The 12,523-nt window shown below is 34.5% G+C and overlaps 1 protein-coding gene across 2 annotated transcripts in view; it reads right to left on the bottom strand.

Moving 5' to 3' along the window:
• The window catches only part of CSMD1 (CUB and Sushi multiple domains 1), a 1,074,724-nt gene that overhangs the window by 525,307 nt on the left and 536,894 nt on the right, over nucleotides 1–12,523 (bottom strand). For both annotated transcript variants that reach the window (XM_064707609.1, XM_064707608.1), the window contains exon 4: nucleotides 4,836–5,030. In XM_064707609.1, coding sequence (XP_064563679.1) covers nucleotides 4,836–5,030 — 195 coding nt within the window. The remainder of the gene's footprint in view (nucleotides 1–4,835; nucleotides 5,031–12,523) is intronic.

The raw sequence follows: 12,523 nt of genomic DNA, 5'->3' as shown, positions 1-12,523 counted from the left end.
TCCTGCACTACCATGTAAGAAATTACGCAGTGTCTGCTTTCCTATTTGCTTTTCCTGGAACACCCTCTGGCTTCTAATTTGACTAGTTACAATGAGGGCTTTTTCCAAATTTCATCTCAATGTAAATGCTGCACCAAATCAGATTATTCTGGAAGTGAACAAAATTGCTCAGACAAGAATCTACTATGTCACTGTCAGAAATAGAGACTATAGGGTGGATATAAAGAAAATATTATCATTTTATCATGTAACATCAGTAAGCAAAATTATTGGAAAGTGTTATTTTTATTTTCCTTTTTAATTTTTTATAATTGTAAACATGGATAAATATGGGATCTTTTTCTCTTCCTTAAACTTATAAAGCAATATTTGTTTAAACATCAGAGGCTGAAAAGAAATTATTACAGACTTGCTTGCTACCTCAGAAGGTATGGATAACAACAAAATCATCAATTTCTCTTTGCAATTTTTTTCAAAAACATCAGCTCTGCATCTCTATATTCAGTTTTATTTTACTCTAAGTGAATCACAGACTCTTTTTCCTTTCATCCATTATGAAGGAATACCTTTTCCAATTTTAGACATACATAAGTATATGTGTTTGTTTGTGTGCATGTAAAAATATATATTTTGACCACAATATTTCTCCAAAAATAGCTCTTAAATCTGAAACTTGATTAATTTTTACTTGTTCCTTTTGGAATTTTCTGAAATAGGATCTTTTTTACTTTATTGTCTTCTTTATTTTCCCTCTAATAGATGGTTGTGTTTTAAATGATAATGCATTACATGTTCTTTCCTTCACAGCTATTTTTATTGTGAGAAAAAGCTTACTGTTGTAATATCACTAATGCAATTTGTATTCCTAATGTTAGCTTCATAAAAATCTTGACTCATGCAACTATAATCAACTGGGGATTCTCAAAATTACTGAGAATTGAGAACCTAATTATACAAAGTTCATTTAGAAGTAGTCACATATCATAAATCAACTATTAGTGGAACTACTGAAGAGAATGAAATTAACTTTTAAAATGTTTCAGATTGTACTGCACAGTATTTCAACCTCAAGACAAAGAAGGCAAATGTTTTGGATGACACAATTATTGTAGCTGAGATTGAGACAACAAAGAACTTTTTAATTCTCAGAAAAAAGAACATATTAACAAGAAATAGGTCGGCCATTGAATCTCTTGTAAGTATGCAAAAGTATAATTTGTAAGTGTATTTGTATATACCTAGACAGTGTTTTTGCAGAAACTCCAAGTAAACTTCCCAGCTTTCTTATAATACTTGAAAAGTCCACAGTTGCTCTTATTTACCTTATGAAAAAACAGGACTAGGTTTTAATAATTGACTCATCTTTCAGGATTACCTCATCTTTTACATTTAAACTTTTCTCTGGGGATTGTTCCCTATTTGGGGGATCTATGATTTTTATAGAAAGAAAAAAAAAAAGAGAAAAAAGAGGGAAAAAAAAAGCAAATGTCTTGACAGTAAAATTCTCTAAAATTTCTAAAAATTTCGTTGACTCATTTGATTTCTGTTCAGAGTTCATTCAAAGCCATCAACAAGCCTTCGGCACAGTCCAGCTCCACCACTCTCCCTATGGCTATACTTAAAAGGAGAATTTCTGAAACTGAGCAGCAGCCAGAGGAATAAAATGGCAAAGACAAGAGTCAATGCTGTCTATATCTTCCAGGAGACAGTAATCCACTAGGAATTATTCTAGCAAAACCAGCAGCTATACAGTTAGACAATATATAAATTATGGGACACCACCTTCTTAATTTTTCTGGAATTACTATGTAACAAAACTGAAGAAAGTAGTATTTTTTCAGTATCAGCAAAACTAGGGAAACATACCACAGAGAACAAGGCTGTTATGATTTCTTAGTAAGCCTCAGAGCTTTATTAACTCTGTTATGTTATCTTGAATGTGTGCCATGAAATTAGTTTATGATGACAAGAAAGAAGAATACCATCTGGAAACAAAACTGTAACAAAAGATGCTTTCATGGAAAAGATCAAGGTTCTTAGAGAAACAATAGGGGAACATGTCTAGCTTGAAGTCATAGAGAATGCAAAGGGCTACCTCATGGCATATGCTCCAGACTGATAAAATGAAATAAAATAAGAAATGTCTAAAATCTCTCATCAAATCCACATTCCGCATGAATTCTAAAAATTCACTGAGGCGATGGCTTAGCTCACATAAGTCATTAACTGTTAAATAACTTGTCTGTTACGATCTTCATTTCTTCTCAGACTGTGAACAGAATTCTTTGGATTTCATGTAAGATCTGTGGGAGGTTTAGGATCCCACTTGATTTTTTTTAAAAGGTTAAATTCATATAATTATAAATTATGGATGGAATTTCAATCTTGTGAAAGATATTTGCATGCAGGCAAATAGTGCCAAAACAGACAGTATCTGCAGAAATATAAGAAATATTTTGTAGACACTGATGTAGACACTGTAGACACTGATGATACCATGAACTTAGGTTTATTTTTCTGACACCTGTTTGCTACCTCTTACTAAAAGGACAAAAACAGGCCTGGCCAAAATACTTTGGTTTTTTTTGATTAGTGACCCTTGTCTTTTTTTGGAGCACAGAAAAGAATAAAATATTTTCTTCCTTTGAGGAATTATGATACAAGAGCCCTCAGTCACAAGTAACCATTACTGGATAAAACAGCTTCCCTTTGTTGCTCATCCACATGGGTACCAATAATACTGCCAAGAGAGGGGCAGCAGCAGCAGTGAAGGGTGTCCACAGGGCATGAGAACAGGCTGAAGAGCACAGGAGACAAGAGGGGTTCTCCTCAATACCAGGGCAAAAGTTCAGGTAGGAGCATCAGATTCCAGCAGAACAGCACTTTACTAAGGAGCTGGTGCTGGCCAAGAGGGCTTTGACCTCTTTGATCACAGGGTCCCCTTGAAGGAGTGAGGACAGGAGGGGAGACATAGGATCTGCCTGGCTGAACAGGGAAAGAGTTCTGCTGACCTAGTGAAGAGAGTTTGTCATGGGCAAACGCCAAAACCTAAAGGCAAATGGGGGAACAGGCCCAGGGGAGAAGTCATGGGGACAAGACAATGAATGTTTCTCTCCCTCCCTCTCACAAAGAAACATGATGCCATTTGAAGTGCCTGTATGCAAAAATGTGTTCCATGGTACACACACTGGACAAACTGAAAGTGCATATACAGTCACAGAACTGTGGTGGGACGGTTCACCTGAATGGAGGGCTCCAATGGATACACACAGAATCCCAGGAAATGCGGGAAAGAAAGGAGAGGCTGCACCTTACACAAAGTAGGATCTTGAATTAACAGAGCTCTCTCTGCTGCACTATAGGCTATCAGCTCTTGAGCTCCTGTAGGCTAGAATGGGACGTGAAAGTCGAGAGAGAGGTGACTATTGTGAATATCTGCTACAGGTCATCTGATTGAGCAGTGGTCAAAACTGTTAAAGTACTAGAAGTTTCCCAGACACAAGGTCTGGTTATCATCAGAGACTTTAACCATCCCAGCCAGCATCTCTGGGGATGGCAAGCAATGCAAATGCACAAGATACCTGATATCACATTTTTTTAATGTAGGTACTGGAAAGGCCAACTTGATGTATGAGCAAAGAGCATTCAGATAAGTCACAGCAGCTGTGGTTACCACAACCATTCACTGAATATCTTGAGGGAAGTGAAAAAGGCAATTTATGGAGTCAACACCTTGGACTTCAGCAGAGCAGATTTCAACAGGATATCATGGGCTGATGTCTTGAAGGGCAGGACTGCCATTCAGACAGACTTTTATGGCAAGATTTAACAAGCTGGAAGAATAACAGAAATCTTATGAAATTCCAAGACAGAAATGCAAAGTCTTATACCTGGACCAGGATCATCCCCTGCAGAAATTATTTGCTAGGTTGCAGCTCTGACAAAAGGACTCAAAGTCCTGGTGAAACACAGGCTGAGTGTATGGTGCACCTCTGCAGTATTGAAAGCTTGACTTGTATGGGGTTCATAACCAAGAGCACAGCCAGCAGCTAAAGAGAGAGAGCTCACCTGCTTGACACTTAGGAGGCCCCATCTAGAATGCTTTGTGCAGCCTAGGGTCCTTCAGCACAAAAGAGACCCTGACAGTCTAGAATAAGTCCAGAGAAGGGCTGGTAAAACTTCAAGATGTGAGGAACACAGTGTGTGAGACAAGAGGATGAAGGAAAAGGATTTTTCAGACTGGGCAAGTGGAGGATATGTGAAAACCTAACAGCACTGTTTAGTTTAGAAAAGAGCCAGAATGGAAATAGAATCATTTCATAGACCGACAACAGGAGAAGAGGAAGTAGACATAATCTGTAAAATTCTAATTTAAATTGTATGTGAGAATGAGGGCAGCTGGGAACCATAACAGGTTTCCAGGGAGAATTTAGAATCTTATCCATGGAGATATTAAATTTTCAACTAGGCAAAGCCCTGAGCAGTCTGACACAACTTAGAAGTTACCCATGCTCTGAGCAGGAGTAGGACTCAAAGAGACTGGACCACCCTTCAAAATTTACATCACTGAAGCTTTTTTCCTGGCCAGATTCTGTCATGAAATTGATATAGCTATGCCCCACATAAACAGAAAGAAAAAAAGATGAGTAGATTATATCTATCTCTTAATCCAAACTCTGGAGTGTCACTGCTTGAGTTATTACAATTTAAATGGTGTCAATTTTTAGACAGTACAGTAGTATGCTTTAAATTAGGGGGCGAAAAAACCAGTTCAAAATAAATTTATTTAATCTGCTGTTTGAATTTAAAAGATATTTCATGTCTTTATTTTTTACCTCTGCAAAAAGGAACAGGAAAATCCCACGATGCACCATTGCCAGGACTCACAATACATGTCAACATGGCGTGGCCTTCGAGGATGTAACCAGAGATACAGCTATATCGGATTTTATCTCCAATGTTGAATCTGGTTCCATGAAGTACTCCTTTAGGTATTTCTCCTGGATTGCCACATGTATGACTAGGTAATACTGCCAAAAGAAAGAATGAAATACACTACAGTTAAAATTTGCAGAATGAAATATTAATACTTGTCCAAAAATTATATTTAACTATTTGGCTTCAGTTTTGGTTCCTTTTTTTTTATTTTTTTAAACATGATTCCTTATACAAACAAGGTGAAATTAGGTTATGGAATATACTTGCGCAAAACATTTCATCTTTTAATAATGTCATCATTTTCAAAGCTAATTTCAAACTCAGATCTTGGTTTAACAGTCCTTCAATGAAGTTCTTTACAGATCTATTTAAAAGAAAAGTATTCTTCATATCCTGCTGATTTTCTTTGAATGGAGTGAAAGAACTGTTTATTTAATTCTACCTTATAAATATTGCAAAGATATTTATACAACATAATTTTAGGTGCAGGCAGTAGAAAGCCTTTCATGTACAGTTTTCATTTAGGTGTTGAAAGAGCAATTTAAAATAGTGCAATAATAAATTGTTCTTCTCTGACAGTAAATTAAAGCCTCAAGTATAGAAAAAAAGTTTGATTTTCTTCTTAGTTTCATATTAGCTCACGTTCTAGAAAATAAATTGAGTTAGTATTTTTTAAAAGAATCAGAAAATATCAAGGGAACTAAGTAGTGACATTGGGAAAATATGAATGGACACATTTTTTTCCTTGGAGAAACTTAGTACCATTTATAATTATTAGTTATTTGAAAGATGTTGTCTGAACAAGTTATCATCTTAAAGACGATACTCCTTCACCTACAAAAAACCAAAAATGTGTGTAGGGATGAAGGAAAATTCAATTGGTTTTATTCTCAAACTTCTTTTAAAGTTATTAATGGCACACTGTTCCTTTCACCAAACTAGTACAAATTAAAATTCTTTAATTTCCCTTAGAGGAGAACAAATAAGTGTAGGGAACTAAAATGCATCATGAACAGAGCACAGAAGAGAAACATGTGCATCAAAGAATGGTGGTCTGAAAAGCTCAGGTATAATTCAGGTATCATTTCAGAAGCCACATTTGTTCAATGAACAAATTCTTTCACCCCATAGTTCCTCTTTTTCTTTACCCATCTGCAGAATAAACATAACCATGCCAACCTGTAACTTGCATGTTGAGGAGGTTAATTACTCAATACAAACATGTCCTCAGAATGGTTCAAAGCCTTATATCAATATATCAATACTAATTATGCCCCATTATACCATCTAAGTTCAATTAGTGAATGCATGAATTCATTACTCAGTTAGTCACAGTAGCATTTAAGTGATAGTAATTACACTTAATTTACAAACCAAGTTATATAGAAAAATTTTGAAAAGGTCAAGAAACATAAAGATAAAAAAATTAGAAGCAAGAATACCGTTACTTACAACATTATTTCATTATACAAATACCAAAATATTCCATAAATATTAGCAATAAAACAAAAATCACCTGAGAATCTAATGAATGATGAGTTAGACATATGTTCTACACATTGCAGATCAAAGATCTACAATTTCTTGAATTAAGGAAACTAATTAAGGTTGTTTGTAAATAGCTATCAATGGTAAAAGCACACGTTATGATGCCTGGATTATTTCGTATTGTTTCATCAGATTTAACAAAATAGATTATTCCTCTGGATGTGCTCACTCACATTGTTAAAAAAGTCACTGCTTGATTATAAAAATAAAGTGCTTACACATAAAACAAAATATCAAAATAATTGGAATAAAGATAGTGATTTTTATTCCAAAAAGCTGAAAACTATTATCTATTATAAGCTTCAGCATATATTGCTGTATGTTATTACATATTTTTAGCACTACTGAAAATGCTACCCCTCTCTTTACAAACTTTTCCCTTTTTGCTGCCTTAGTCATGATAGGTTAACACAAGCATTTGTTCAGTACAAGTCAAAAATGAAAAAATTGTTACCTCCTTTGATACAGCAGAATACTTGGATTTGAGACAAAAATTTTTTTATGTTATTTTCTAATCAAAACATTTTTACAAAGGGCTGTAAATTGAAGCAGTTTTATGAAAAGATCTGATGCATGCAGTAAAAAGAATTATACAAACCAAAAGCCAGCTTTTATTTTTACAGGAGGGTGTTCTATCAGAAAAACAAAAAGAATCATTATTCAAAGCTACTATGAATTCTGATAAACTGCATTCCCAAGGAAACACATCACAGAAAATCTACATCTACCATATAAATAACAACTGCCAGTGGCTAACTGTTGAAACTGTACTGCAGCAAGTCAGTCTGTAAAGTCTCCTAGGATATGTTTACCTGAGTCTTCTTACCACCAACTCTGCCAAGAACTTCAGAGAAAATGATACTTAGCATCCTGAAATTGGCACGCACTTTACCATAACCTCCTAAAACCCAGTAAAAAATGAGTGATCTGAGAATGACAGCCATAGTCAATAATTCATGTGATAGTTCACAGGACTTCACCACTTCTCCAGATCAAGCATTCAACTACATTATTTATATGCTTTTCTAAAACTTTGACTGAAGTATATTGAGATAGACACAACTTCATCTGTGCAGGTTTTACCGTTTCTAGTCTAGACCTAAGATGAATTATCCTTTGAAGGTTCCTAACATTGAACAAAATAGTTTAATCTTTGGATTATGAGGATTCTAGTCAACCAAACCTATCATATGCATCTATCAAGCTTTAAATTCATTGCCAAATTTTCAGTAAAAGATGGATATTTTTCTTTAGAGTTACTGATGTCTACTGTCAATAAGGTTGCAGTCACAGGCTCTTGATTCATTAAATAATTTGATGTTTGCTGTGTATTGAGAATTATTATAAACTATACTACACTGAAGCACTTAAGATAATGGATTTTTTATACAGAACTAACATTAGAGTGCTCTCACCATTCTTTCTATCCTTTTTTTTTTTCACCCAAGTCCTTTCCAATTTTGGAAAAAAATGTAATTACAGTGTGTGGAGAATAACTTATGTAGTCTTGGTATTTAGTCTTAGCAAAAATATGCACAGTGGGATAACCAAGAATGTCTTTCTCCAATTTCCTCCTCAAGTAGAATGTCTATCTTCACCACTCTGACAGACATAAAAACCTGTATAGACTTCACTTCCTAGCACAAATCAATCTGAAGCACTGCTTATTAATTAAGATTTATTAATAAAATTGATCTAAGAGATAGGCCTTTCTCATACACTACCTTGATCTTCCTGGACAGAAGAAATTTTTAACAAATGTGCATAATCAAAATCCATAATGCAAATAATTAATGATCTAAAATGCCAAAGGTTTAACTTCCTGTTCAAACTCACTGTGCATGCTACATTTTAATTTTTGCAGAAAATCATTCAAACCATTAAAATCCAAATGCTAAAATGTAATGCTGATATTTTTTATGAGACAGAAGCAAAAGGCTACAAGATAGCAGGATTGTAAAAAATAGTAGAAAAATGACAGCTTGGTGATATATGAATTTTCAATTAAAGGTTATTAAATAATTTCATACTTAACAAATTACTCATTCTTAAGTGGTGTGTATCAGATTATTTATTTATATAGCCTTTTCAAGACTCTTCCTAAGGCTAAAATCTATATTTATTTGCAACACATGCCACTGGAAAGAATATTAACAGCATCTTAAACATAGTAATCCTCTGCTTTTATTTGTAAAGAATTTTCTTCATTTTTTTTATAGGCTTCATCATCTATCTCTTTCTGATTTATCATAACAGAGAAATGACCTAAAATTAAACAACAGTTGTTGATAATGAAAAAAACCCCAAACCAAAATATAAATGGTAGCTGTCACTGGAATGAATAAACTTTTGAAGGACTATTTCACCCGAGTTTTCTTACTATGTTCTCCACACTAGAATGCAAGAGTCTTTAAGTATGTAATAGGAAATGCCTAAAGTTTTTCATGTGTTCACAGTCCCACTGCCACTGCCACTTTGTGGCATCATGGTACCTGCAATGTAATGTCCTGATTTGGTAAGATCTTTTTTTCTATTTTGGTTTAAGAAGTTGAGTTAAAAAAAGATACTTTCTGATAAATCCTGATGGATTTGAGGTCTCTGGCAGCCCAACTCCTATTAATTGTTACATGAATAAGACATCTGGATTTGAAATCAGTTATAAAACCATGAAAATTAACTTCCCAGCCTTTGCTGAAAGTAGTATTCAGAGGCCCAATCTGACAATAATTTTCAGGAGAAAGACCAGATTTCTTTTTTCTCTCAGATGTCACAATCATCAACTAGATTGCAAAGATCGCCTAGAGGCCTTAGCAGCAAAAAGCTCAAACTGCTTATGTCAGTTGAAATTATATCAGCTTCACCCTTCTGTGAACCAGTTGCTCAGCTTATATAGGCCACACACAGTAGCTGGAGCTTGACAGCAGCAATTCGGAAAGCAGCTAAATGCCAATTAGGAAAAATAGGAAGGGGGTAGAAGAAGGAAAAGGAACTGAGTAAATGTTTTTCCTCCACTTATTTCAATACCTTTTTCTGACTTTCCAAGGATATATTATATTTGTTATTTTTCTTGTTGTTACTGAAACAGCCGGAAAAGTTTTTCACGTTGCCCTTAGGTTTTGCCAAATGAAATCTTGCTGACTTTTTTGCTGTTCCATAGTACCTCTACTACAGTCCTCTGAGTATTTTCTAACATTACCTTAAATTAGTGGCCACAGGCAAAACCACACACAAAGGAAAAAGCATAAGTTAGGAGGAAATGAGATAGTACTTTGATACCAATGGCTGCTTTGGAATTACAGCACTAGGAGAGACTTCAGAAGCTCTGTGGAGATAATCAGGGCTTCAGAAAATTTCTGGGCATATGTAAAGATGTTCAATAGGTATGAGGCACAGCCCACAATACCCTGTCCACATGATTACAGTAGAAGTTGCATTTTACCATTTAATGCATAAATAGAAGACACATTCTACTGTATTTGCAGCCACAGAAGAAGAAAACAGCTTCTGAGGAAGGTAATTACTATACTCATAAAAAATGAACACAATAAGCTCAAAAATAGGAGATAAAAAAAGCAAAATTTTCTTTCAAGAATGGCCTTGAAACTGAAGTCTCTACTCAGAAAACTGAGTATCTTTCCCAAGTTTTAACTTTTAGTTCAACATTAGACTGGAAAAGCTAACATGAAGTTCCTAATGGTCAATCATGCACAGAATTTTCACCTTTATTCACTCCAAAAGGAAATGAGGAAATTTTTCTCAACTCCAGAGTTACAAATAATCATGATCACAATCTACTGCTAGAAGAGTAGTTCCAAATTGTCATTTGCACATGTACACAAACACACACCCCCCACAGAGATACAACTAACCTGTGAAAGTTTAGTCTGCAAGTTACCTAACATCAAATTTACATCTTTCTTAAAAATTATTTCATCAAAAAATAATGGATTTCACTAGGTTTACTCTGGGGGAAAGAAGAGTTTACTCATAAAACCAAAAATATACAAAGTGCAAGTTCATGGAATACTTGATACTTAAGCCATATTTATACTCCAAGGTGTCAAGTGCAATGTTCAAGAGCACAGATACTTATCTATTGCAGCATTCAACATGGTCCTCTACTTCTCTGCTGGCAACATTTTTGTAAAGACTGTCTTTGTTGGGCTTAATTGCAATTTTTTTCTTAAAATAATCTAAACAAACAAAACAAAAACCCACCCAGACTTATTGGCTGACAGAAATAAAACTGTTAGATTTATTTTTGCTATCTTATTTATATACAGTCCCAAGATCAGAAGAAATTTCTTTCCTGTTGCATGCTAATTTCTGTATTTGTGCATACATGAACCATTGCAATATTTGCTAGATAAAATGCCTAAATTGTATCACTTTTGAAAGATACAGCTTGTTTTACAAGCATTTACCCAACTTGTCTGTCCATCTCTAAGGATGTGCAAAATTATACTGGATTGAAAGCTGTGAAAATCATTTAGGAGTATACAGCACCTTTAAAACTTTAATACATCTTTCGCATTAAGATTGATATTTTAATTTTCTTTTGCAGGTAATAACCAAAGATTGATGGATTTTATTTTTAGTGTGTTCACTTTTATTATGTAATAAATGTCTTGCTATTGGTTATAAGATCATAAAAGTCAATATCATACAAACAATGCCAGAAAGCTCTCAAGTGCAAAGGCAATCTGAAGTTGGAGCTAAAACTTTCTATTTCCTCATACTTATTTTGCCACAGATGTACTGCACACTTTCTTAGGTGAACTGGGATCAGCAAGCAATATTAGGAGTTTTTAGATTTCTCTTGAAAGAGAAGAACAAGTGGAGCATGACAGTCCAGACCAAGGCTATAAAAGCATCTGAGGCTGTGAAAATTTATAAATAGAAACTTCACCAGCAATCAGAAATTGAAAGTAATTAGTAATTTTCTTAAAAATATCAAAATAATGTTCTTCCATCTCCTCTAAAATGTTCAGTGCATTCTATGGTCTGTCTTCCAGTTGGTCAGTACAATCATCAGAATTATGTACAGTGTCTGCTCTTTGCATTCTGAGAAAGACCTTCTAGCAACGAAGGTCTCAACTATCCTTCCACATCATTAAGCTTCCAAGCTGTCAACAACAAAAATGTAACTGGAAGACAATCTCTAGTTCATCACCTCAGGTATGATAACAAATGAATCCAATAAAATATCTATTTGTAACCTGACCACTTTTGAGGATTTCATTAATAAAAAGACCTACATTCATAAAAAAAAGTCCATCCTCTTCTTGAAGGCCCTGGGGACATGAGGGTAAAAAGAACAATATCTCTGTGTGTTAAAAGAGGTACTTATCAAGGAAACAGTAAAGTACAAGAAAATGTTATGACCTTATGTGAAGACCTGCATACAAATCTGATTACAAATGTTCAAACTAGAGTAATTGAACATAAAGCAAATGCAGAGCAGGACTCCTTAAGTGATCAAGAGCTGGAGAGCTTTTAAGAGGATACTGGAAGGTTTTTACACAATCTGAGAAATGAAGATTAAAATGCAGTAACTATGAAGACACTGCAAGGCAAACACCAGGTCATAAGAAATCTTGTAGCAGCTGAAGGCAAGGCTAGGAAAAAAAGGAGAACAAATCACAATTACAAGGAGGTTGAAAATGAGATGCATTCTTACTAGAAAAATAAACTATTGGGTAGTTTCCATGGAGAGAAGAGAAGAGAATGGGGGTAGTGTAACAAAGGCAAAAGAAAAATATCACACTTACTGAGGGCAAGACAAGATACATACTACAACTATACAGATGAATTGCGAATAAAAACTGGAAAGAGATTTGGAAAGAGATTTCACAAGTAGATATACTCTCTATTGCTCCCAAGATTCTTTGAAATTATTATTGCTATTAAATGAAATTGGATTTTGAATTTTTAAGACCTGCCATATAAGGAAAGGACAGTAATTTTAAGAAAATAAGACATAAGCCCACTCTTCTCTAAAAGTTGCAATAACATTGAATACAAATCTTGTAGATAC

Source organism: Zonotrichia leucophrys, chromosome 3, assembly GCF_028769735.1.
Source record: "Zonotrichia leucophrys gambelii isolate GWCS_2022_RI chromosome 3, RI_Zleu_2.0, whole genome shotgun sequence".
In the NCBI taxonomy this organism is placed as follows: Eukaryota; Metazoa; Chordata; class Aves; order Passeriformes; family Passerellidae; genus Zonotrichia; species Zonotrichia leucophrys.
Note: the sequence above shows the minus strand (reverse complement) of the source record. Positions and strands in the feature narration are given on the sequence as shown.